The sequence below is a fragment of the Bubalus bubalis genome, chromosome 12 (genome assembly GCF_019923935.1).
Source record: "Bubalus bubalis isolate 160015118507 breed Murrah chromosome 12, NDDB_SH_1, whole genome shotgun sequence".
Classification (NCBI taxonomy): Eukaryota; Metazoa; Chordata; class Mammalia; order Artiodactyla; family Bovidae; genus Bubalus; species Bubalus bubalis.
This window is the reverse complement of record NC_059168.1, coordinates 61931776-61957461: the sequence shown is the minus strand read 5'-3', so window position 1 is coordinate 61957461 and position 25686 is coordinate 61931776. Positions and strand designations below refer to the sequence as shown.

Sequence of the window (25686 nt, the reverse complement as noted above, 5' to 3'; positions counted from 1 at the left end):
GTGACTAATAGGAACTCTTATTCATTGTACGTAGGAATGTAAAATTTTACAGGCACTTTGGAAGATAGTTCTAGAATACTGCCATCAGAATTCTGAATATTACTAACCCAGCATTATTTTTCCTTACCACATTGCACTTTCCTATATGTCCTATGTATGGTATTTGAAAAGATAACAGTGTTGTTAGTGGTCATCTAATCTGAAATCAGAGTGGAGTTTCTTTCTGACTTTTTTTTTTGGACTCAGAGGATGTATTAACTAATAATCTGTCTTTCTATTTTGGGTGTGTAGGTTTTAAATTTTTCTTCCTTATTTTAAAAAAGTTGCTTAAAAAAAATTTGGCTGTGTTGGGTCTTCGTTGCAGCATTCGGGATCTTCCTTTGCAGTACATGGACGCTTCAGGGAGGCACGCAGGCTTGAGCTTCTCTTTAGTTGTGGGTGGGTGCCAGTGCGAGGGTTTCAGTAGTTGCAGCTCACAGGCTTAGGTGCTCCAAGGCATATGGGATTTTAGTTCCTCCACAGGGATTGAACCCATGTCCCCCTGTGTTAGAAGGCAGATTCTTAACCATTAGTCCACCAGGGAAGTACCCCCATTGATTTCTGTTATAAAAATAAGGGTTTTTTTAATTGACTTTTCCACTTCATTCCAAATTTATGGAGATTTTGCTGTAACTGTATAAAATGGGTAAGTATATAGACATTCATGCATCTAAGTGATATTTGGTTTATTAAGCATATTTGTTACTTGTATTTAAGTTCAAGAGGCTAGTGATTTCATATTAGAAAATTTTAGAACTTATTTGGTATATTCTGATATTTTGTTGTTAAATATTTTAATGCTTTGAATACTCATATTGCCACATAGCATTGATAATATTTATTTGTCTTTTAAATAGAGAGAAAAGATTCATGAGAGATGCAAGAATATTTGTCCTCCTAAAGATACCTTTGACAGAACTCTCTTACATACTCATGGTAAGAATATTTGCTGTTTGTAGCATAGCATAAATATTAATGAACAGAATCTTAATTTGGGGACCTTGTTAACTGTAATATCTAATTTTATTTCTAGCGAAATTTCTATAGCCTATAATCATAATCTTTTGTAGAACTGTTAAAAAGAAAAATCATGGATCTGATGGTAATGTTATCTATCCTTCAGTTCAACAAATACTTGTTTAATATTCAGGTACTTTGTACTTTGCTTGTTGCCTAAAAATACAGGAATAAGAAATAGTCTCTATCCTCATGAAGCTGATGGTTTCCTGAACAAGGTTAAGCAAACCAATTGCAGCACTGTATATTGAACAATAAGTTCAGCATGGTAATATTGTAAAGAGTTCCAACTTAGGTTTATGAAAACTCCTAGTAATGAGGATTGTCTGTGTTTTAAACTATCAAGAAATATTTATGTGGAAAAAGGCATTCCAGGAAAGGAAACAGTTTATGCAAAGTCTTAGCATGTTCTAGACCTGCAAGAACTTAGTATGCTGACTCTACTGGGAACCAGAAATGAGCTGAAGAAGTAGGTAGGAGTCAGATCATGAAGAACCTTGTGTATCATGCTAAGGAATTTTTCTTTTCTAAAAGTAGTGTAGAGCTCCAAAATATTTTAAATCAGACATGTTCAGAGTTATGATTATTCATTTCACTGTAAAAACAGTTGTGGATAGTAAATTTATAGATGATAAAACTGGAGGCAAGAAGAAAGTTGAAGGCTATTGCCATAATACAACTGAGGAATCATGTGTCTCTAATGGCAGTTATAATGAAGATGGAGAAAAAATTAGATCTTTAAGATATGCCTCAGAAATGGAGACACAAGTTTTGGTTGTCAATCGTTCGTTAGTAATGGAGCAAGATGGTTAAAGATGATTCCCAGATTTTTTACTTGGACAGCTGGCCAGGTGAGAGGTACAGTTTGGTGAGAGGTAATATTGGAAGAGCAGGAATCCTGGAGGAGATGGAGGGTGGTTTAATTGAAGTTTTGCGGAGAAGGAGAAGTCTGGTATTTAACCCAAAGCTCAGTAAAGAGATCTAGGCTGGAGATACCAAGTATAATAGATGTTTTCATAGACCACATGCTGGCCAATAGCATGGTAGCTGAATCCAAGGGCCTAGGTGGGATCACCTAGGAAGATGTGAATAGTAAGGAGAAAAGAACTAATGATAGAACAGAAAGCTGTCACATTTAAATGGCAGTAGAAGATGAGGTACTTGGAGACTAAAAAGTAGTAGTCAGAGAGTAGGAGAGTCAACCAAGAGAGAGTTCCACCTTAGAAATAAAAAGTAGCTAGAATTTCAAAGAAATGTGAATGATTAGTCCACAGTGTCAGAATACTTCAGGGATAGAGCAAGTTGGCACACTGAGAAGTCTCTATGGATTTGGCGATCTGAGAGATCTTAGGGAGAACATTTAGACTGAAGTAGTGGTTTCACTTTTCACTTTCATGCATTGGAGAAGGAAATGGCAGCCCACTCCAGTGTTCTTGCCTGGAGAATCCCAGGGACGGGGGAGCCTGGTGGGCTGCCGTCTATGGGATCACAGAGTCGGACATGACTGAAGTGACTTAGCAGCAGCAGCAGCAGCAGCAGGAGCAGCAGCAGTGGTTACAGAAATGTCAATAGTGTGTGCTAAAGGAGCAGGTATAAAAGTAAGAAGTGGAGACTGCCAGTATGAATGTGACTTGAAGATCTGAGATGTAAAGTTTTGACTAGAGGGAACAGAATCCCTCTAGTTTGTTTCTACTAGTAGTTGTGGTAGAAGGATGTTTTTGCAAGGCCAGGATTAGATGAGGCAAGAGAGATATTTGCATAATCCTGCGAGTGAGTGCTTCCTGAAATTCGCACCTGAGATTCTCCTTTGCCTTAGTCTACACTAGGCCCTGGGTTTTATCTTTCTTCATCATCATCATCTTTTTTTTTTTTTTTTTTTTTTGATGGAAAAGAACTGAGCATGTTTGTATGCCAAGAGGAAAGGCCTTCTAAAAGGTTACAGGTATGGAGAGGCAGGGTAGTTGATGAAGTGAACTCAGAGAAGAGGCAGGAAAGGATGGAGTCTAAGTACAGAAAGCTGAGTTTGGAAAGGAGGGTGCCTTGTCTTGAGATCTGATTGGCAAGACGAAGATAAAGGAGGTTCATTTTCAAGAAGCTTGTAGATGATACAAATTAAGATGTCTAAGAAGAAAACTAATATGGTATTAAAAAAAACCTTGATCAAAGAAATTCTGGATGGGATGGTAGATATTTTGAACAATAAAAATAGTATTTCTGTAAGATAGTACCAAGCTTTCTGTGTCCATTTTAAAAAGATTTGAAACGTATTTAGTTGTTTTATTGCTACTATACAAGTGATAAAAATTATTTGAAACATGTCTTATTCAGCACTTTGCCTACTACTAGACATAAGGAGGTGTTTATTGAAGAAAGAAACTTTTTTTTCTCCATCTTCATTATAACTGCCATTAGAGACACATGATTCCTCAGTTGTATTATGGTGGTTATTTAGTTGTGACCTAGTATAGTGTTGAATCTGTCAAAATATATTTTATGGAAATAAAGTGAAAACAAGTTTTAAAAAATCATATTTTTCCTTTTCTTTTTAAAAATAGATAAATCCAGGACAGATCTGGAGCAAGTACCTAAGGTAACAAAGCCTGAAAAATGAGAATACAGCTTTTTAATATTTGATCTTTAATTTTGTCTTGAAAGAAACTTTCACTGGGCTGTTTTCTGATGCTTTGACCACTTTGATTTTTCTGGGACTTTGTTGCATCACTTTTATTTGCTCTGTTTTGCATTATCAGTCTCTTCTTTATCACCAAAAACTACAAGTATGTTTAAATCTCTTCATTAAAAAAAAAAATTTGATCTTATTGCATCCTCAGTTGCTCAGTCATATCTGACTCTTTGCAACCCCATGGACTGTAGCCTGCCATGCTCCTCTGTCTGTGGGATTTTTCAGGCAAGAATACTGGAGCAGGTTGCCATTTCCTCCTCCAGGGGATCTTCCAACCCAGAGACTGAATCCGCATCTCCTGCATCTCCTTCATTGGCAGGCCAATTCTTTACCACTGAGCCACCTGGGAAGCCCCCAATGATCTTATTACCCCACCAAATTATTAGAGATATTTTCTTTGTATGAAAATTTATGTAGAGGCATGTAATAGATGAATGTGTTTTTGTTTTCTGGGGAAAGAGTCCATTGCATTCGTCAGATTCTCAGAGGTCTATGATAATTGCTTTTTAGGGTGAGAAGAGACAGAAAGATGAAAGAAACAGGAAAGGGCAGTCATGTTTAAAGTTCTTTGATTTCTACAAAACAAAATTCAAACTCTGTCATTTAAGGCCCTTATTCATTTCCATCATAGTCATGCTCTTAACTTTTGCCTACTAATCTTAGAAATCCTTTATTTTTTCTTTTTTACACATTTTTTACTTCAGACTTTTTGCTGGCTTCGTGCTTTATTTGCACTGTTCCTTTAGCCTGAAAGACTTTTACCTCTTCATATCTTATCTTGTACAGTTTCTTGCTTAAATGGCAACTTGTATGAATACATTTCCCCCCAAATGAAGATCACTGGACCCTTTGCCAAACTCTCATGGCATTTTATCTAGATCCCTACTGTCCCTTTTAAGACATTTGTCACTCTTTTCCTTATAAAATATTTATGTATATGTTTTATCACATCTTTGTGGTGAAAGATCCTTGAGATTAGGATCTCTGTAATAATTTAGCTTTGTTTCCACCTTAGTGCCTAGCATAAGAATAAATCATCATAAACATGTTTTGAATTAATCAATCCTTTTAGTTATACTAGAGGGATTAGAAAATACACTCATGTCCCTAGTTCCTAGTTCGATTTCCCAATCATCAGTTAGTTCAGTTCAGTTGCTCAGTCATGTCAGACTCTTTGTGACCCCATGGACTATACAGTCCATGGAATTCTCTAGACCAGAATACTGGAGTGGGTAGCCTTTCACTTCTCCAGGGGATCTTCCCAACACAGGGATGAAACCCAGGTATCCCGCATTGCAGATGGATTCTTTACCAGCTGAGCCGCAAGGTAAGCCCCTTGTGTTTAGAGATGGGGTTAAATAAATATTGTAAAGTGTGAGGTAAATAAAGCTCTTTATACCTTTCTAAGAGAGTTTGGTCTGTCAGTCATGGGAATTCACTGAGAAATTTAAAAAGAGAACTTGATTATAATAGTTACAGTTGCATTTTAATGGTATGTCTGACGGTAGTATAGAGCATGGATTAGGGAAGGATATCGGTAAGTAGCCATTTGCTGTAATCCAGAGATAGATTTTTATATACATAGCTTGTTATGGCAACCCACTCCAGTGTTCTTGCCTGGAGAACCCCAGGGACGGGGGAGCCTGGTGGGCTGCCGTCTCTGGGGTCGCACAGAGTCGGACACGACTGAAGCGACTTAGCAGCAGCAGCAGCAACAGCTTGTTATCACTTCCTTTTTCTGTATATGTCTGAGATTCAAGTTAATTATTTTAATGAAGGGGATATTAGATGTAAAGAAAATGTTTATCTAATTGAGGGAAATGCATTTTTTTATTAGATTTTTATGAAACCAGATTTTGCCTTGGACGATTCCTTAACTTTTAATTCAGTTTTACCATGGTCTCATTTTAATACTGCTGGTGGAAAAGGAAATCGTGATGCAGCTTCCTCAAAGTTGCTACAAGAAAAGGTAATTTTTATTTTTTCCATGTAGAAAACTATTTTAATCAAATGATACAATTGGGTTAGCCAAAAAATTCATTCAGGTTTTTTGTGATATCATACAGAAAAACCTGAATGAACATTTTGGCCAACCCAATATTTGTGTGTGTTCATAGTTAGTTATTTAGTAGGCACTAATTCCTTTAATTTCATCCTTATTGTTACTGATAATTTGAACCCTTTAAATCTTAACTGATAAAGTAATAGTATTTTGTTTCAATACAATACCAGTTGTTCTGTTGAAAAGGAGAAGCTTATTGTTTGAGTGCTTCTTATCCAAATCAGCAGTTGACAGAAATTCAGATGAAAGGATGTAGTAGATAATGCAATTAATTGTTTTACTTTTATTCCAAACAATATATTGGCTAATTTTATATTCTTTATGATTTAAATCACAGAAAATGAACTTTTCCTAAGAAACTATTTTTCCTCCTTTACACATAGTAATGATGATTCTTTTGAAGCAAAAATATCATAGTTAAAAATTACAGTGTTCATTTAGCTTTGCAAAGCTTTGCAAAGCCTAGCCTTTTGCATGTCTGCAGTTTTTCAAAATCTTACAATGTTCTATATTTCAGAAGTCAACACCTGAAAGTCATTTAAAATGTAAAACTTTAAACAGAACTCACATATCAAGACTCTTTTAAAACTGGAATAGGAAGTAAAGACCTTTGATCTCTGTTCTTTCCTAGCACTCAGTTTAGAACATTTCTGAAACTGACTGTGGTTCCTAAACTGAGATGAGGCATTCCGTTGTAGTCTAATGACAGCTCTTGGCAGTCTGAAAGCTTGTCTCATGTGGGCTATTCAATAAGTTGGGCCTAGTCCTCTTCAACTGAAGAAAGGGCAACTTAGGAAAGGAGAAGAAATGTGAGGAAAGAATTATGAGTATGCCTTCCTTATAGTTGAAAACGAGTTCCCCCTTTTTTTTTTTTGGGCAACATTTTCATCTATGAAGGTTTTCCTTGAGTAAAAATAAATTCATAAATCTTAGGAAAAGGATAGATTTATGGACATAGACTCACTCCCAGACTTTTTTACATTCCAAGTATATCCCGTTGTATACCTTAAAAGAGAAAAACAACAGAAGCCAATAAAAATTTCATCAGTCTATACAAATACTTTTATAAATACTTTAAAAAATTGTTCCCTTTATAGAATTTTTAATAGGAAATGAATTATGAAAATATTATGTCTTTGAAAAGAATATATCAATGGAATATTGATAAATTGCAAAAATCTTTGAAACTCAAATGAAATACTTTTCTTATGCTAAATGTTAAGAGTGACTAATGGATTTTTTTTTTTTGGTAAGTTGCAAAATCAGCTTTGTTACTTTTACATTTTGTTTCCTTCTCATTCTGCTCTCTTCTTAGAAAAGGAATGGAAAACAGGAATGGAAGACAGGATTCAAGCTTACTATATGATTGATGACAATTGTTTTATCTTGCTAGTTTTAAAGAGGGGATGCTAGCAAGGATTAGAGAAATTTATATCTTATTGTAGTGCTGCTATCCAAAGTTGTGTTCTGCGATGAGATTAATGAGTTTGGTTTAGAATGTAAATCATTGTACTGTTTCCTTCATTAAGAAAGTCTTTCTATGAAAAATTCTAGCCAAGTTCCTCTTTTCGTCTTGGACCTCTTGAACAGTTCACAAACTGGCAGCAGCATATGGACTGCATTCCGAGTAGCACTGTTCTAAAAGAGTTACTCGTTCTCCATTTTCTGAAAATTGAGTTACTTTAGTTTGTGATGTAACTAAGTACTTTCATCTCCTTATTGCTTTTTAGGTAAATAAATGAGCAGTCATTGAAGATAAAAAGAACAACAGCAAAAGAGTATAAATGCAAGAGATTTAAACTATAAAACAATGTCTTGTTTGTAACCTATTTATGAATATATTATTGAAGGAGCCTTATTGAAGATATGCATCATCCTGCATAGTTTTAAGGAAACAAGCTTGGTGACCAAATAATCTCCTAATTTTATGAGTCCTAAATGTAGAAAGCCCATTAACCCTTTAACACTGTGAATTCTTCTGAGATACTCAGAGATAATTCTTGAAGTTTGAGCTATGGGTTGAAGACTCTAAAAGTAAAAAAGTGAGAGACAAATAGAAAGATAATGTAGCCAAAAAAAGACATATGCAGTTTTGAAGGAAGAAAAGACAACTCAAATTTTAGGAGTCTATATTTGAAATTAGAAATCATTTTTAATATATGTTACTCTAGGAATTAATTTTGATAGTGTTACCAATAAAATATATATGAATTAATTGTTTGAGGCTTCTATCAATTATTTAAGAGGAAAGCACATTGGAAATAACCTGGATTTTATGAATTGATAAAAGAATAATTGCTGAAATGTAAAATAAACAGCCCTGGGGAAAAAAAAGATCCAAATGAATTCTGGTACATTCTACAATTAGTGACTTGATCACCAATCTGTCTTTCATGAATTCTGTAGTGTTTTCAGGCAGCGTGGTGCAGTAGAAAGAACTTCAGTTTTTGAGTTAGACAAACCTGAAATCAAATTTCAGTTTTTCTGCTTACTAATTATATGACTTTATTCAAGTAATTTAAAGTTTCTAAACCTTAGTATCTTCATCTGTAAAAGAAAATAATAATAAAACCTATATTCTAAGACTGTTGAAATTAGTAAATTATATATGTATAAAATACCAGTTCCTGATACATAGAAGGAAGAAGTCAATAAATAATAACCTATAATTATCTTTCAGTCAGATAAATGACTTGATATTGGTGATAATGATGATGTGTAGAGGTTAAGAAAATCAATATTCTCTCTCTCTCAGATCTTAGAACTTCTGAAACTAGCTTATACTCTGAGGTGACTGTGGGGTACTTTTACTTTCTAGAAAGTAGTTGGTGTTTGGAGGGCAGTAGTGGCAGGAGCAGAGGAAGAAGGTAAATCACCTACTGTGATTTTGTCTTACATTTATTAATCTTTGGGCTCTACCTTTCATCACCTTTCTATTTTGTGTGCCTAATAGCAAGCATCATATAATCTAATGGTTCACACAATGGGATTTAACATTTGGATAGTTAAAATATACTTATAATTCTATGATTTTTTTTTTTCTTTCCTCTTAAGCTGAGCCATTATCTGGATATTGTGGAAGTAAACATTGCTCACCAGATCTCTTTACGTTCAGAAGCATTTTTTCATGCAATGACCTCTCAACACGAATTGCAGGACTACCTCAAGAAAACTTCCCAGGCTGTAAAAATGCTTCGAGATAAAATTGCACAGATTGATAAAGTAATGTGTGAAGGATCACTACACATTTTAAGACTGGCACTTACCAGAAATAATTGTGTTAAAGTATACAATAAACTGAAGTTAATGGCCACTGTACACCAGACTCAGCCTACAGTACAGGTGTTGTTATCTACTTCTGAATTTGTTGGAGCATTGGACTTAATAGCAACAACACAAGAGGTTCTACAGCAAGAACTTCAGGGCATTCATAGCTTCCGGTACGTCCATTAAGTAAGCCATTAGAAATAGTGTTAAATTTTCAAAGGATAAATTTTAGTGTGTAATGAAAACTGAAAAAGTATGAGTGTATTTAGAATTACATGGGTATTTTTTTCTTCTAGATTGACCTGTTTAATATTATCATTCTAAAATTTTAGTCTTACTAAAATAAAATCTTAAGGACCAATATTTACACAGATATTTGAATCAGTTCAGTTCAGTTGCTCAGTCGTGTCCAACTCTTTGCGACCCCATGAACCTCAGCATGCCAGGCCTCCCTGTTCATCACCAACTCCCGGAGTTTACCCAAACTCATGTCCACTGAGTTGGTGATGCCATCCAACCACCTCATCCTCTGTTGTCCCCTTCTCCTCCCGCCTTCAGTCTTTCCCAACATCAGGGTCTTTTCAAATGAGGCAGCTCTTCGCATCAGGTGGCCAAAATATTGGAGTTTCATCTTCAACATCAGTCCTTCCAATGAACACCCAGAACTGATTTCCTTAAGGATGGACTGGTTGGATCTTCTTGCAGTCCAAGGGACTCTCAAGAGTCTTCTCCAATACCACAGTTCAAAAGCATCAATTCTTCAGTGCTCAGCTTTCTTTATAGTCCAACTCTCACATCCATACATGACTACTGGAAAACCATAGCCTTGACTAGATGGACCTTCGTTGGCAAAGTAATGTCTCTGCTTTTTAATATGCTGTCTAGGTTGCTCATAACTTTTCTTCCAAGGAGTAAACATCTTTTAATTTCATGGCTGCAGTCAGCATCTGCAGTGATTTTGGAGCCCCCCAAAATAAGTCAGCCACTGTTTCCACTGTTTCCCCATCTATTTCCCATGAAGTGAAGGGACCGGATGCCATGATCTTAGTTTTCTGAATGTTGAGCTTTAAGCCAACTTTTTCACTCTCCTCTTTCACTTTCATCAAGAGGCTCTTTAGTTCCTCTTCACTTTCTGCCATAAGTGTAGTGTCATCTGCATATCTGAGGTTATTGATATTTCTCCCGGCATTCTTGATTCCAGCTTGTGCTTCATCCAGCCCAGCGTTTCTCATGATATACTCTGCATATTAGTTAAATAAGCAGGGTGACAGTATACAGCCTTGATGTACTCCTTTTCCTATTTGGAACCAGTCTGTTGTTCCATGTCAAGTTCTAACTGTTGCTTCCTGACCTACATCCAGATTTCTCAAGAGGCAGGTCAGGTGGTCTGATGAACAATGGAGGGAGGTTTGTGACATTGTACAGGAGATAGGGATCAAGACCATCCCCAAGAAAAAGAAATGCAAAAAAGCAAAATGGCTGTCTGAGGAGGCCTTGCATATAGCTGTGAAAAGAAGAGAAGCAAAAATCAAAGGAGAAAAGGAAAGATATACCCATTTGAATGCAGAGTTCCAAAGAATGGCAAGGAGAGATAAGAAAGCCTTCCTCAGAGATCAGTGCAAAGAAATAGAGGAAAACAATAGAATGGGAAAGACTAGGGATCTGTTCAAGAAAATTAAGAGATAGCAAGGGAATATTTCATGCGAAGATGGGCTCGATAAAGGACAGAAATGGTATGGACCTAACAGAAGCAGAAGATATTATTGAAGAGGTGACAAGAATACACAGAAGAACTGTACAAAAGAGATCTTCACGACCCAGATAATCACGATGATGTGATCACTCACCGAGAGCCAGACATCCTGGAATGTGAAGTCAAGTGGACCTTAGGAAGCATCACTACGAACAAAGCTAGTGGAGATGATGGAATTCCAGTTGAGCTATTTCAGATCCTGAAAGACGATGCTGTGAAAGTGCTGCACTCAATATGCAGCCAATTTGGAAAACTCAGCACTGGCCACAGGACTGGAAAAGGTCATTCATTCCAATCCCAAAGAAAGGCAATGCCAAAGAATGCTCAAACTACCGCACAGTTGCACTTATCTCACATGCTAGTAAAGTAATGCTCAAAATTCTCCAAGTCAGGGTTCAACGATACGCGAACTGTGAACTTCCAGATGTTCAAGCTGGTTTTAGAAAAGGCAGAGGAACCAGAGACCAAATTGCCAACATTCGCTGGATCATTGAAAAAGCAAGCGAGTTCCAGAAAAACAGTTATTTCTGCTTTATTGACTATGCCAAAACCTTTGACTGTGTGGATCACAATAACCTGTGGAAAATTCTGAAAGAGATATTTGGATAAAGAAGTAAAATTAAATTCTCTAGTAGATGAAATTGATAAAGGGCCAGTAACAACTTTGAAACTGATAACATTTTGAAAATGTTGAAACAGCTTTGTGTCAAAGTAGAGAAAGTGGAAAAAGGAATACCACTTCATTTTAAAAGCTATTGAGTAAGTTTTAAATTAGATAATTATTAAAACTCATTTCTCATTGTAGTCTATCACATTGCAAAAAATTTCACATGATGATGGAAGATACCCAATTTCTTTTGAGGCTTTATTTTGAAAATACCTTTAAAATTAGGGTTTTAGTTATTTTATGTGTGATCATGTCAGATATTTAATTTACAGATCAGACCAGTTATAAGTCATCAAAATTTCTTGATATATTCTGAAAACCTTCAGAATATATTACATTATAGAGCACATCTTCCATAAAACTTCTCTGTAGTCACTCAGTAGTGTAAGATTTAGGTGGGTTTCCCAGCAGATAGGACTTCAACAAGGACTTTGCAGGCCTGCTTAACTGAATGAAATCTTCAATATGGGCTTCCTTGGTGGCTCAGCTGGTAAAGAATCAGCCTGCAATGCAGGAGACCATGGTTTGATTCCTGGGAGGTATAGGCTACCTACTCCAGTATTCTTGGGCTTCCCTGATGTCTCAGACGGTAAAGAATCTGTCTGCAATGTGGGAGACCTGGGTTCGATTCCTGGGTTGGGAAGATCCTCTGGAGAAGTGAACGGCTACCCACTCCAGCATTCTGACCTGGGGATTTCCATGGACAGAGGAGCCTGGCAGGCTACAGTCCATGGGGTCAGAAAGAGTCAGACACAACTGAGCGACTTTCACTTTATCTTAAATATAAAATTATTTTAATTGAATTATAAGTTCTTACTAAGAGTGTGTAATTGGAATATTTATTTAGAAAGCACTTTAAAAAAAATTGGCCCAAATTTAATTATGCAAGTGAATGATTCATTTATTTTAGAAATGGTAATTGATCATCTGTTAAATGAGAGACACCTGGCAGAATGCTGGGACTATAGCCATGAACAAAGCAGAGATGCTTCCTATTCTGTTTCTGAAATTTATTTGTCAGTAGGGATACAGAAATTACTAGGTAGTTATGATACAGTGCAGTACAGTATGATGATGAGTGTACAGATTGCTATGGAGTTTAACCTTAGGGGAAAAACCTCCAAACATTTATGTTTACAGAAGTTTGGATTACAGATCTCTTTGAAAATGTATTTTAAGCTGTGGTCAGACCTTCTTTCCATAAAAGTATACCTGTACATAATATTTTGCAATCAGTTTTGGGTGGTTTGTAGTCCTTTGAAGTCTACTTTGAATTTCTCAGCATGGGAACCCAGGGTGACTAAATGATTTTTCAGTTCAGTTCAGTTCAGTTGCTCAGTCGTGTCCGACTCTTTGCGACCCCATGAATCGCAGCACGCCAGGCCTCCCTGTCCATCACCAACTCCTGGAGTTTCCCCTTTACCTCTGAAATTTTAAATATTTCTCTCTTAAATGTGTGCATGGAATATATTTTTTAAATTAATAATTTTGTCAGTATTTTAGCAAGATGGACTTCTGTAATAACAGAAGCTGTTTTTCATTTGTCACTACTATATAATTAAAATGTTGATGAATATTAGCAACTGATTCTACAAAGTAGAATGCTTCATCCTCTGAACAGAGAAATAGAAACAAAGATTAAATGCTTGCCTGCTGAATGCAAATTCTGAAACTATTCTAATTTTTACTCCAAAGGTCATGCAGTTTATTTCATTTTCTTGACTCATAAGTTTATGCTCAATAATATTGATTAAAAGTATAGTTATCCAAAGCTATTTGGAAAATATTTAAGAACAGGGTTGAATATTTATTCCTAGTAGATTATGATTTATTGGAAGGCAAAGTGAAAATTTTATAATCTTGTAATCATCTTGAGCTGGAACGCAAGGAAGAGTTTACCTTTATTTTCAGGCTCACTTTTTTGGTTTGTATCTTAACTCAGAGGACAAAATATTCTTCATAAAAAAGGGCATATAATTTTTTAAAGACTTTCAAATATTCTAGTTGTCTACCTTTTGCTCATGTATCTTTCTAATATTTTTTAAGACCTACACTTTTATAAAGAGCATTTATTCTTCACATAAAATATATATGAAAATATATTTGATCCTTGATATATTGCAGGTTTTGTGTAGAAAAGATTTAGTTATGTTGAAATTCAGGGGTATAATGTTATTTGCTCTGTCTTATTGTAAAGGTTTATGTAGAACCTCTTCTCAGTTTTCACCATTGTTAGTTTTTTTTGTTACTACTTAATACCAGCACCACTATAAAATCCAAGAACATTTTTTGAATACTTTGGTATTCTGTACAAAATACTATGCTAAGAATATTGTATGTATTGATATTATTTGACGCCACTCCCCACTCCAGAAAACCCCTCTGAGATAGTCTTGCCTCATTTTAATAGATAAGAAAGATAAAGCATTGAAAATCTTAGATAACTTGTTGCAAGTTATACAAATAACTTGTTCCAAGTCATAGAGCACATTATAAAACAGTAGAGTCAAAATTCAGTCAAGATCTCATTGGGCCCAAGAATTATGTATACTTTTTAATATATTTCATTGAGGTTTTATAGGATCTCAAATAGATCACTCTGAACATCAGTGTTAATTTTCTAGTGCAAGGGGTGTTAAACTGTGGGCAATTTACAGATTTGCCAAGTGAGAAACCTACCATAGTAATAGATTTTAGGATAAAAATTAATGCAACTAGTTTTTCTAGTTGTTTGCCGTCGCCTTTTTCTTTTTGAAAGAAAAGGTGGGAAACATTCAGAGTTAATTACAGGTTCCAGTTTACTGTAACATGATTTTATTGATCAGAGAGGCCACCTTAGGATTCCACTTAAGGGATTTTTATTGTTGGAAGTATTAAAAGGTATTTAATATCTTGTTTGCTCCTGATATGGTCTTACATAATTTAGATTTTCAAAACATTGTAATATAAAAAATCCACATTGTATGCTCTGAGATGAAGTCAAAACAACAAATTATCTGCTATTTGATGAAAATAGTATTACTGCTGGGTTTATTGTTATGGAAGTTTTTCTGATAAAAGCAGCACAGAAGTCATTGTTGTGAACCCACAGCTTAGTAGAAGAGTTGAATTCATGGACAAATTGAGGCATATTAAAGTAGCAAGTATTAGAATTGCTCTGATTTATTTAGCTGGATATATGGACCTGTGTATGTTTTTAGAAAGGTATTTTTAGTTACTGGTCATTTCAGTATATTTCTTCCACCACTCTTAATTACTGCATGTGATTATTAGAATGTTGTTGTTGCTTTTGTTGTTCAGTCGTGTCCAACTCTGTGATCTCATGGACTGCATCATGCCAGGCTCCTCTGTCTTCCACTGTCTCCTGGAGTTTGCTCAAATTCATGTCCATTAAGTTGGTGATGCTGTCTAACCATCTCATCCTCTGCTGCCCACTTCTTCTCATACTTTTAAAAAGAACTGTTAACGGATCTATCTTTAAATATTTTTGGTAAGGTTAATAATGTTCAGTACAATTTCATCTATTGATAAAGTAGTCAAAAATATTGTAAACACAGAGCAAGGACGAAAAGGTGAATCTTATAAAACCTATAATTCTAGAAGTTTTGTTTAAGGATTCACATAAATCTTTTAACATATGTTATCTTATACCTGTGAGTACGTAATAAATATTATTTGATACTAGTATTGAAATTCATATCTGTTCTTTAAAATTAAGATGCATAGAAATGAAAGTACTTAGTTATTTTCAATAGTATCTGAGGTTGAATAGAACCTCACATTTAAATTATTATGCTGAATATCACTAGATGCAGTCCTCTGGACTTCTACCATAATTATTTGTTGGGATTTGCTGAGGACTGCTTATACCTGAAGGTAACACATACTTGAGTGGTAACCTCTAGTCTACATTCAAAAGGAATTTATGATCTTTATAAAAATTGAGAACCAAGCATTGTTAAAGTTCTGTGTGGATTTATATCCTACCCTATTACTACTTTTTAAAAAGCTTGTTGAAAACTGAAACATACACAAAAATAGAGGAAATTATATGAAGAGTTGTATGAAGCTGGGTAAACTGCATAAGACCTGTGAATTATCAGCTCATGGCCAACTTTGTTTTCTCCATATTCCTCCCCGATTCTTGGATTATTTTGAAACAAATCCAAAATATCATTTCATTTCATCCATAGGTATTCCATTATGTATCTTTGAAAGATAAGGATCTTTAAAAACATAATTCTAATATCATTTATAGTTTCAAATAGTCAGTGTTCAAATTTTCCTACTTCTCGAAATTCTTTTCATAGTGTATTTGTTGAAATAGGTCCAAAATATAACTATATTACAAATGATTGATATATTTCAAGTGTCTTTTGATATTGTTCTCCATTCTTCTCATTTTTCCCCTTTCAAAATATTTATTGAAGAAATTATCTTTGTAGTGCTTCTCACAGTCTGGATTTTGCCAACTTCATCCACATGTTTATTAGCAGGTTTCCTTTGCCTATACTTTCTATAAGCTTATAGTTAGATTTAAAGGCTTGATCAGGTTTAAGTTTTTCTTAGAAATCATATATCTGGTTGTCTCTTTTTATGATATTAGCAGCCATTTGATGATCATTGCCTAGATTTATCATCTCATTGTGGGTTGCAAATCATGATATTCTAATTCTAAACTTCCTTATTCATTTATTAATGGAATATTTCTGTAAAGCCATGTTTCTCCATAACAATTATTTGTTAATTCTGAGGACAGTTCTTACAAGGAATAGGCAAGATAAATTCTAGGTTCTTTTCCTTTATCTGGCAGTTTATGAAATAACGAATTGAAAATCTCAGTTCAGTTCAGTTCAGTAGCTCAGTTGTGTCCGACTCTTTGCGACCCCATGAATCACAGCACGCCAGGCCTCCCTGTCCATCACCAACTCCCGGAGTTCACTCAAATTCACGTCCATCAAGTCAGTGATGCCATCCAGCCATCTCATCCTCTGTCGTCCCCTTTTCCTCCTGCCCCCAATCCCTCCCAGCATCAGAGTTTTTTCCAACGAGTCAACTCTTCGCATGAGGTGGCCAAAATGCTGGAGTTTCAGCTTTAGCATCATTCCTTTCAAAGAAATCCCAGGGATGATCTCCTTTAGAATGGACTGGTTGGATTTCCTTGCAGCCGAAGGGACTCTCAAGAGTCTTCTCCAACACCACAGTTCAAAAGCATCAATTCTTCGGTGCTCAGCTTTCTTCACAGTCCAAATCTCACATCCATACATGACCACAGGAAAAACCATAGCCTTTACTAGACGGACCTTTGTTAGCAAAGTAATGTCTCTGCTTTTGAATATACTATCTAGGTTGGTCATAACTTTCCGTCCAAGGAGTAAGTGTCTTTTAATTTCATGGCTGCAGTCACCATCTGCAGTGATTTTGGAGCCCCCAAAAATAAAGTCTGACACTGTTTCCACTGTTTCCCCATCTATTTCCCATGTAGTGATAGGACCGGATGCCATGATCTTTGTTTTCTAAATGTTGAGCTTTAAGCCAACTTTTTCACTCTTCCCTTTCACTTTCTTCAAGAGACTCTTTAGTTCCTCTTCACTTTCTGCCATAAGGGTGGTGTCATCTGCATATCTGAGGTTATTGATATTTTCCCGACAGTCTTGATTCCAGCTTGTGCTTCTTCCAGCCCAGCGTTTCTCATGATGTGCTCTGCATATAAGTTAAGTAAGCAGGGTGACAATATACAGCCTTGATGTACTCCTTTTCCTATTTGGAACCAGTCTGTTGTTCCATGTCCAGTTCTAACTGTTGCTTCCTGACCTGCATACAGATTTCTCAAGAGGCAGGTCAGGTGGTCTGGTATTCCCATCTCTTTCAGAATTTCCCACAGTTTATTGTGATCCACACAGTCAAAGGCTTTGGCATAGTCAGTAAAGCAGAAAGAGATGTTTTTCTGGAACTCTCTTGCTTTTTCCATGATCCAGCCTAGCATCTTCCAAATGTTTTATAAGCACATGGTTTTATAAATGTTTAAAGTATCAATGTTTTTTGTCTTTTTTTTTAAACTTTATTTATTGGCTGTGCTGAGTCTTTGTTACTGAGTGGGTTTTCTCTAGTTGTGAGTGGGGACTACTCTTCGTTGTGGTATGTGAGCTGCTCGTTGCTGTGGCTTCTCTTGTGAAGCATAGGATCTAGGACTCATGGGCTTCTGTAGCTGTTGCTCCCGGGCTCTAGAGCAGGCTCATGTTTGTTGCTTACAGGCTTAGTTCTTCTGTGGCATGTGGGATCCTCTTGGATCAGGGATTAAACCCATGTCTCCTGCACTGGCAAGAGGGTTCTTTACCATTGTGACACCAAGGAAGCCCCAAGTTTTTTCCTTTTAAAAATTTTCATTGGTATTCATTTTGTTCTTATATAGGAACCTCCTCAAATCCTTTTGATTCTTTGAGTAGTTGTTGATGGTTTTCTTACTTCATGTTATGTCGGGATATTCATGTTACACTTTTATGTTCCAGATTTGCAAACTGCCATTTCTCTAAGGAGCCCTAGTTTTTTTAGTAGGAAATGGTACTTAGAAATTATAGTCTAGGTGTTCCTTGTAGCAAGGTGTTCCTTGCTACACCTCTGATCAAAGGCTGATTGGTCATGATTGCCAAGCCTTTTTAGTGGGTAGAGCTAGAAAATAAAGTTTCCTTTTTAAAGAAAAAATATGAGTTTGTTCTAGGAATGTTCCAGGATAGTTCTACTGTGTACTGATAAATTTAGGACTGTAGAGTTTTTGTTTCTTCAAGTTTGCATATATATTTACCTTTCCAGCAGGCTAAAAACTGTGCTTCCTTATGACACCAACAAAATTACTCATTTGTTTTATCCAACAATATACATAGAATCGGAGAAGGCAATGGCAACCCACTCCAGTACTCTTTGCCTGGAAAATCCCATGGATGGAGGGGCCTGGTGGGCTGCAGTCCATGGGGTCACTAGGAGTCAAACACGACTGAGTGACTTCACTTTCACTTTTCACTTTCATGCACTGGAGAAGGAAATGGCAACCCACTCCAGTGTTCTTGCCTGGAGAATCCCAGGGACGGGGGAGCCTGGTGGGCTGCCGTCTATGGGGTCGCACAGAGTCGGACACAACTGAAGCGACTTAGCAGCAGCAGCAGCAGCATATATTGAATTGGGCTTCCCAGGTGATGCTAGTGGTAAAGAACCTGCCTGGCAGTGTAGGAGATGTAAGAGACACAGGTTTGATCCCTGAATTGGGAAGATCCCCTGGAGGAGGGCATGGCAACCAACTCCAGTATTCTTGCCTGGAGAATCCCATGAACAGAGGAGCCTGGAGGGCTACGGTCTGTAGGGTTGCAGAGTTGGACACGACTAAAGTGACTTAGCACACACATACATAGAGTGCTCTCAGAACTAACAATATTACTACTACAAACACATAGGATTTCTTTTTGTTTTTCTTAAGGTATATCCCTTATGGGATGAATGGATAAATTCCTGTTTTCAAGTCACTTGAAATAATTTCCTCTTTTGTAGATTTGCCTCTAGTTTAATACATAGTTAAGCTCATTTATTTGACTTGCTTTTTGATATTTAAGGGTTGCTGTTTTTAGGTGTAACATTGTTTTACAACTATGTTAAGTGGTTACAGGGTTCCAAAGTCAAATCTATGAAAGAGAAGATAATTCAGAGAAATTTAACTTCTGTCTTGGTCCCCTTCCTCTCTATCTACTCCTGTTAGTCATCATTTTAAAAAGTTTTAGTCTATATTTATCCATCTATCTGTCCTTCGTCTTAGATAAGCAATTGCATACTGTACATAGTTTTCTCCACCTTACTGTTTTTACCTTACATATACCTTGTAGATCATGCTATAGTATACATTCTCAATGAAGAATATCACCTCAGGGAGGGGAAATTGGTTCTTGAAGGGTAAAAAAAGGTCTTGAATTTTACAATGGTTTATTGTGCTCCAAAGGCCATGGTACCTAAATGGATATACAGTATATCTGGGATATTAAAATTTCATGGGGGATGATTAGGAATAAAAATGTCTAAAAGGATGTTTTGGGGAGGCAGTAATGACAAAAAGGTTGAGAAACTGCTCTGTAGCAGTATATAGAATATTCAGTTCAGTTCTGTTGCTCAGTCGTTTCCGACTCTTTGCGACCCCATGAATTGATATTAATTGCAGGTTAATTAACTGCAGGGTCTTGCAGATTATATTTTGCAGATATATAGGGTCTGTTATGCTGCTGTCTATGGGGTTGCAGAGTCAGACATGACTGAAGTGACTTAGCAGCAGCAGCAACAGCATGATATAACTAGCCTTCTGTTCGTCAGCATTTAGGTTGTTGCCATTCCTTTGCCATTATCAACAGTGCTGCAATGAATGTGCATTCTTTTGTATTTTTACCTATATACTTTTGAGACAGATTCTGAAAGTGAGATTCCTAGGTCAAAGGCTAATTGCCTATGTAATTTTGCAGGACACTGTCAAATTCCTTTTATGGTAGTATTTTAGTTTATAATAGTGGATATGGTCTAAATTAGTTCGTTATGAGATGTCACCATTTATGAGAACCTTATTAGACTTATAATTAGCTGTAAGAAATATAATTTTCATATTACAAAATGCAAATTTATATTATTTCACTCATACTTTTTCAAATTATCACTATACTACTACCATATGTTGTTCATAAACGAAAAGCAATGGATCTGTCTAAAAGGCCACATGCTTTAGACTAATTTTTTAAAATGTGCTGTATCTATCTGGTCATAGTCAGGACAGTTGATGACATTGAGTTTGTTTTTCAAGTAAATGTAGCATAAGATTTTAAAATTTTTTTATTTAATTATAAATGTTTAAATTTAAGAGAAATTTCACTTAAGTTTTGAAATGCTTGGTACCAATTAGATTACCTGGTTTTCTTCAACCCATTGTTTTCATGAAACTATTCGATTGTATGACAAAAATCCCTTTGGATATTAAGATATTCATCCTTAGTTGCAGGGATTAACTACATGGAACCCTTCTTGTCATTTGGACCATACGTTTTTTTTCCAGGGAAAAGGTTCCACATTTTTTTAGTAATACTTCCCCTTATCACCCGCACAATTTGGCTCAAGTTAGAGTCCCTCTCACTTTAACCCTAACTAGGATCTGCAAATATTAAAGAGATAGGTTAAAAAGGAACATTATATTTTATGAGAAAAAGTTCCAGGGATAGATTGTAGCTCAGTATTTTTATTTTTCATTCTTATATTCTGATGACTTTCAGTTTAATGGCCTGAGGGATGTTGCACAGTAACTCAAACTGATTGTGACAGAGATTAATTGAATCAGTCTATCCCTATAGTTCTTCAGATATTTATGTATACCCAGAACAGGGCCTGGTACACAGAATGCGCTTATATTTATTGCATAAATAAATGACTGAGGAGCTACTGACATTTATATTCAGTAAGTGGTTAATGAGGAAAGGATTTTAGAACATATGGTTATTTCGTCTGTGCAAAAAGGACTAAAAAAACAGTCATGAAGTTTTATAGAACCAGGTTTCCTATAGCATATTTAAGTGTTTGGAGGTTAAAGATATAAAGGGAAAAATAGAATTTGGGAGACAACGTGAAACTGTCAACAGTTATTTTTGTTAAGTTAAAAGACTTCATTTTATTAAAATGTCACCTTGTTGCACAAGTGCTATCAGCTAGAAAAGTTTTGCTGCCTAGTTGATCCCTTGTTTTTGGAGTAAATATGGGTTTTTAGCAAATGTAAGTAACATTTCCCTCTTCCTTTGTAGGCATTTGGGATCACAGCTTTGTGAATTAGAAAAACTGATAGATAAAATGATGATTGCAGAATTTTCTACTTATTCTCACAGTGACTTAAATAGACCATTGGAAGATGACTGTCAAATTTTAGAAGAGGTATGTCCTTTGAACTCTAGAATGAAATTGATCTCATTGCTTAGGGTTATTTCCTAACGCCTTAGTATAGAACATTCTTCTTAGGTTATAGTGGGCAAAATTATCTTCAGTATCAGTCCGTGTGAGACCTATGAAATCTTTGACTACGTGACTTTAGAAAGCACTATACTTGTTTATTAACCTTTGAAATTAGAGAATAAATAATTTTATAGCTTAATTAAAAATGGAAATTAAAGTTTATATATAGCTTATAACCCAAGTTCCAAATGTAGATCTAGGATGATTAACTTATATCCTTGTGTATGCATGTAGTGGAGTGTGTCTTATATAAAAAGTGATCGTTATTGTATGGTATTTTACCTGTCATTCACATTCACTGAGCACCTGTTATGAACATATTTTATGCATGTGCATGCACAAATGCATCATATTTGGTAATTTATTTGGTAACTTCTTAATGCTGATTATTGCCAAGAACTATTAATAGTAAAGAATCCAAAAAGCCCTGATAGCAGCCTAATCGGTTAAAGAGATTTTTGTGTTAGCAGTTAATTCCCCACAAATAATCCAGGTCATCATTCCAGTGTTGTAGACCACTAATTTAAAAGCACAGGGGTTATAGAGTATTTATTAGTCCTCAGGGTTTGAGAAGAATACTTTCTAGCTTCTTATTGAAACTAGACTAAAATATATTGTTCTGCCCCCAAACCAGCTTCATTTGATCCACTGTAGTAGGATGGGATTTGACTGTTTGAGAATAATGACTGCAAAAATCTGATGACAAGATTGCTTTGGAAAGGGGTTTTTAAGGCTTCTAGAAAATACCATATGCAATATAGAAATTTCAGGGTTAAACAATTGATTATTTCTACTTCTAAGTGAGATTATTTTGTACTTAAATTGTGACATTGTATACCCTTTTGTTTTACTAGGAAAGACTAATCTCTCTTGTATTTGGACTTTTAAAACAAAGAAAACTTAATTTTTTAGAAATATATAGTGAAGAAATGATTATTACAGCAAAGAATATCATTAAACAGGTAATTGTACTTTTTTATTTTATAAATTTTGGTCTAGAATCTTTTGTGAAGTTTATTTTTACATGATCTTGTAATATATGCAGTATCATAATATTTTCTCATTTATTTAAAAATTTTAAATATAGAAAACTAGAACAAAGAAAAATATAGCCCAGCTAGTCAAAAAGATTATCATTTGACTATTTAAAAGTGTAAGTAGTTACTGGTGTTTTTCATTGGTGCTCTCATACTATATATATAATTTTGAATTGTACAAATATTTCAGTTTGAATCATAACATAAACATTTCCTCATAAGCCTTCAGAAAGATCACTTTTAAAGGTTATATAAAATTCCATCAACATCCTGTTACTTAAACCTGTTTAACCTTTCCTCTGTGTTAAATATTTAGGTCATTTTCTGTTTGGTAGTATAAAGATCACCGTGACAAACAACTTTGGTATAAAGTTTTGTTTGTTTAGTTTTTTCATATTTAAGACTGTTGTCTTAATAACTGATTCCTGAAGTAGAATTGTTGGTCAGAGAGTGAAAAGTATTCTTAAATTGTTTGATGCATGGAGTTGAGTTGCCTTTTTTTTTAATTAAAAAAAGATTTTACCAGTAGTATATACTTATACCTGGAGAAGGAAATGGCAACCCACTCCAGTGTTCTTGCCTGGAGAATCCCAGGGACGGGGGAGCCTGGTGGGCTGCCGTCTATGGGGTCGCACAGAATCGGACACGACTGAAGTGACTTAGCAGTAGCAGCAGCATACTTACACCAGCATTTCTTCTTATCCTGAGCTCTAAGAAATTATCATGTAAACTAAAATCTATTGTTTTTTTTTTGGATTCTTTGATATTTGTTTTGACTTTCCAGATAAATCTCATTCACTGAACTTTAGTTTTTCTGTATTTGAAAAATAACAATTTTGAATGTATTTGTTAGGCTTAACTGATCATCATCATTAGGTTAAATGTACATTTTTTAGTTTTTAATGTTTAAATAAAACAAGCAAGAACTAAATATACACATATCTTATGACTTAGCAATTCTATTTCTAGGTAATTTACCCATCAGAAATTTGTACATAGACCACCAAAACAGCACAAGCATTTCATGGCAGCATATTTGTAATAAAAAAAAAACAAAACAAAACTGGAAAAACCCAAATTTTTCATCAGTAGGAAAGGTAAATAAAATTGTAGCATATTTATATCACTGAATTCTATAACAGCAATGAGAATGAATAATTACATGGAACAAACAACATGGATATTCACATATATACTGTGGAGCCAAGGAAGCCAGACACAGAAGAGTACACACTGTATGATTCCACTGACCTAAAAATTCAAACATGGGCAAAATTAGTCTATGATGTTGGAAATTAGGATAGTAATGTCTTTGGGGAGGAAGTAGTGACCAGGAGGGGAATAAGAGAGGGGATGACTGGTAATGTTCAATTTCATAATCTGAGTTTTGTTTAAATAGGTGTACTCTACTTGTAAAATAAATATTGAGCTATAAATATAATTTGTTCAGTTTTCTGTATGTATATTTTAAACAGTTTTTAAAAACTGCTGTGCTTTAATTGCTAGACTTCTAAGTCTGAGCATTTATTTTTTTAAAACTTTAAACTTTTGCATGTATTATGAGGAAGTGCGACCTCCAAAGTGAATTTCTTTTAGAATTTTAGTATGAGGCTTAAACCATGTTCCTAAGAATTAAAGTTCTATGGGGATTTTTTGTGTGCATGTATTGTGTGTTTGTTTATGTGTGTAACTTTGAACAGTTTTAACAGTAGGAAATTTTAATTAGTACAGTTTAAGCATTCTCTGGAATAATTATTTAATAGGGTAAGGGTACTGCTGCAATTTGTAAGAGACAAAAGAGAGGTTTGGTAAAATGATTATCATAGTCATTGAAGCCCTTTTTAATAAACAATGAACATGTAGTACTAAAGATGTTAATCAAATTTTTTTCCTTAAATTTTGCAGTGTGTGATTAATAAAGTTTCACAAATAGAAGATATAGACACAGATGTTGTTTTGAAGTAAGTATAAATATTAAGTTGGGGTTACCAGACAGGGAAAAGATAACACATTAGAATAAGGAGGATTTAGTTAAGGAATAATTTGCTAAAGTATGGGCAGAGTATAGGAAAATCACAAGTGATAGTGCAGTGCCTTTAAGGGACAAAGAGAGCCGTTAATAGAATTCAGAAGGAGGAAGCAATGTAAGTAGTTAGAATAATTTTGTAGTAATTGAATTGAAATTCAGTGGAGGGGGCCAGTCATTCTGTGGTAACCACTCCGGGCAGAGATGGAACTATCAGCACCTTTCCTCCTTTCAGTCTTTTGCAAGGGCTCCTTAATGGCCAAGCCCACAGGTCAGCCTCCCAGGGCTGAGAGAGGGTGGAGATGTACATAGAGATGGAGGGTGGAAATTGAAGAAGAGTAGCAGTGCTAAATTTGTTTAGCCATATAATTAAAACACAGTTAACTTTGAGAAGTTTGAATGCATGACTTAGAATTGCCCATGTCTGTAATTTTTTGTTTTCCCTTGAAATTCCTGTTCTTCTACTTTGAGAAAAATAGTGATAAGTATTTTAGGACTATGAATTTCTTGTTCATATACATATATAAGTTTTATTAACTGGTCTAAGATATGAATAGTAATATGGACAACTGTAAAACTTCTCAGGGCCAAGTTCATAGAATGAGAATTGTGGAGTTCTGATTTGCACACTTAACCTAGTGAAAGCTCAGGTTCAGAATTAGTTGAAGCAGTCCTAATAAAGCAAGGATCACTAGTAGTTGGAAAAATTAAGTTATTGGACCATTGCTAAAGGTCCTACATACATGGACAGTCAGTTTTCAATTTTTTTCTTCCGTATGGAATTTTCTTAACTTAGAGAACATCCTATATCTCAAATATATAGGAGTACCTTTTGAGAATAAAGTCCTAAGTGTAGCGTCATTAATTAAAAATTTAGAGTAATAAGTCATTATAGTGTTCTGAAATATCTTTATGGAATTCTGTTTTTTATTTAAAAAATTGATTGATGTCAGCTATAAAAATGCTGGCTATACTTTTATGTATTATACTAATATAATATTTAGTGTATGTATATATATATATACACACACACACACACACAAAACATTCTAAATATAAATATTGGCTAATACATAGCATTTTTTTATTCATTGTGCATTGTCCTGAGTACTTATTGACTC

At 35.1% G+C, this 25686-nt stretch overlaps 1 protein-coding gene across 5 annotated transcripts in view; it reads left to right on the top strand.

The window, feature by feature from the left end:
- VPS54 (VPS54 subunit of GARP complex) overlaps positions 1–25686 on the top strand; it is a 101764-nt gene that overhangs the window by 31153 nt on the left and 44925 nt on the right. For all 5 annotated transcript variants that reach the window (XM_006064792.4, XM_025262327.3, XM_006064793.4 and 2 more), the window contains 7 exons: positions 897–975; positions 3612–3646; positions 5577–5708; positions 8856–9241; positions 21298–21424; positions 22357–22464; positions 24445–24500. In XM_006064792.4, coding sequence (XP_006064854.2) covers positions 897–975; positions 3612–3646; positions 5577–5708; positions 8856–9241; positions 21298–21424; positions 22357–22464; positions 24445–24500 — 923 coding nt within the window. The remainder of the gene's footprint in view (positions 1–896; positions 976–3611; positions 3647–5576; positions 5709–8855; positions 9242–21297; positions 21425–22356; positions 22465–24444; positions 24501–25686) is intronic.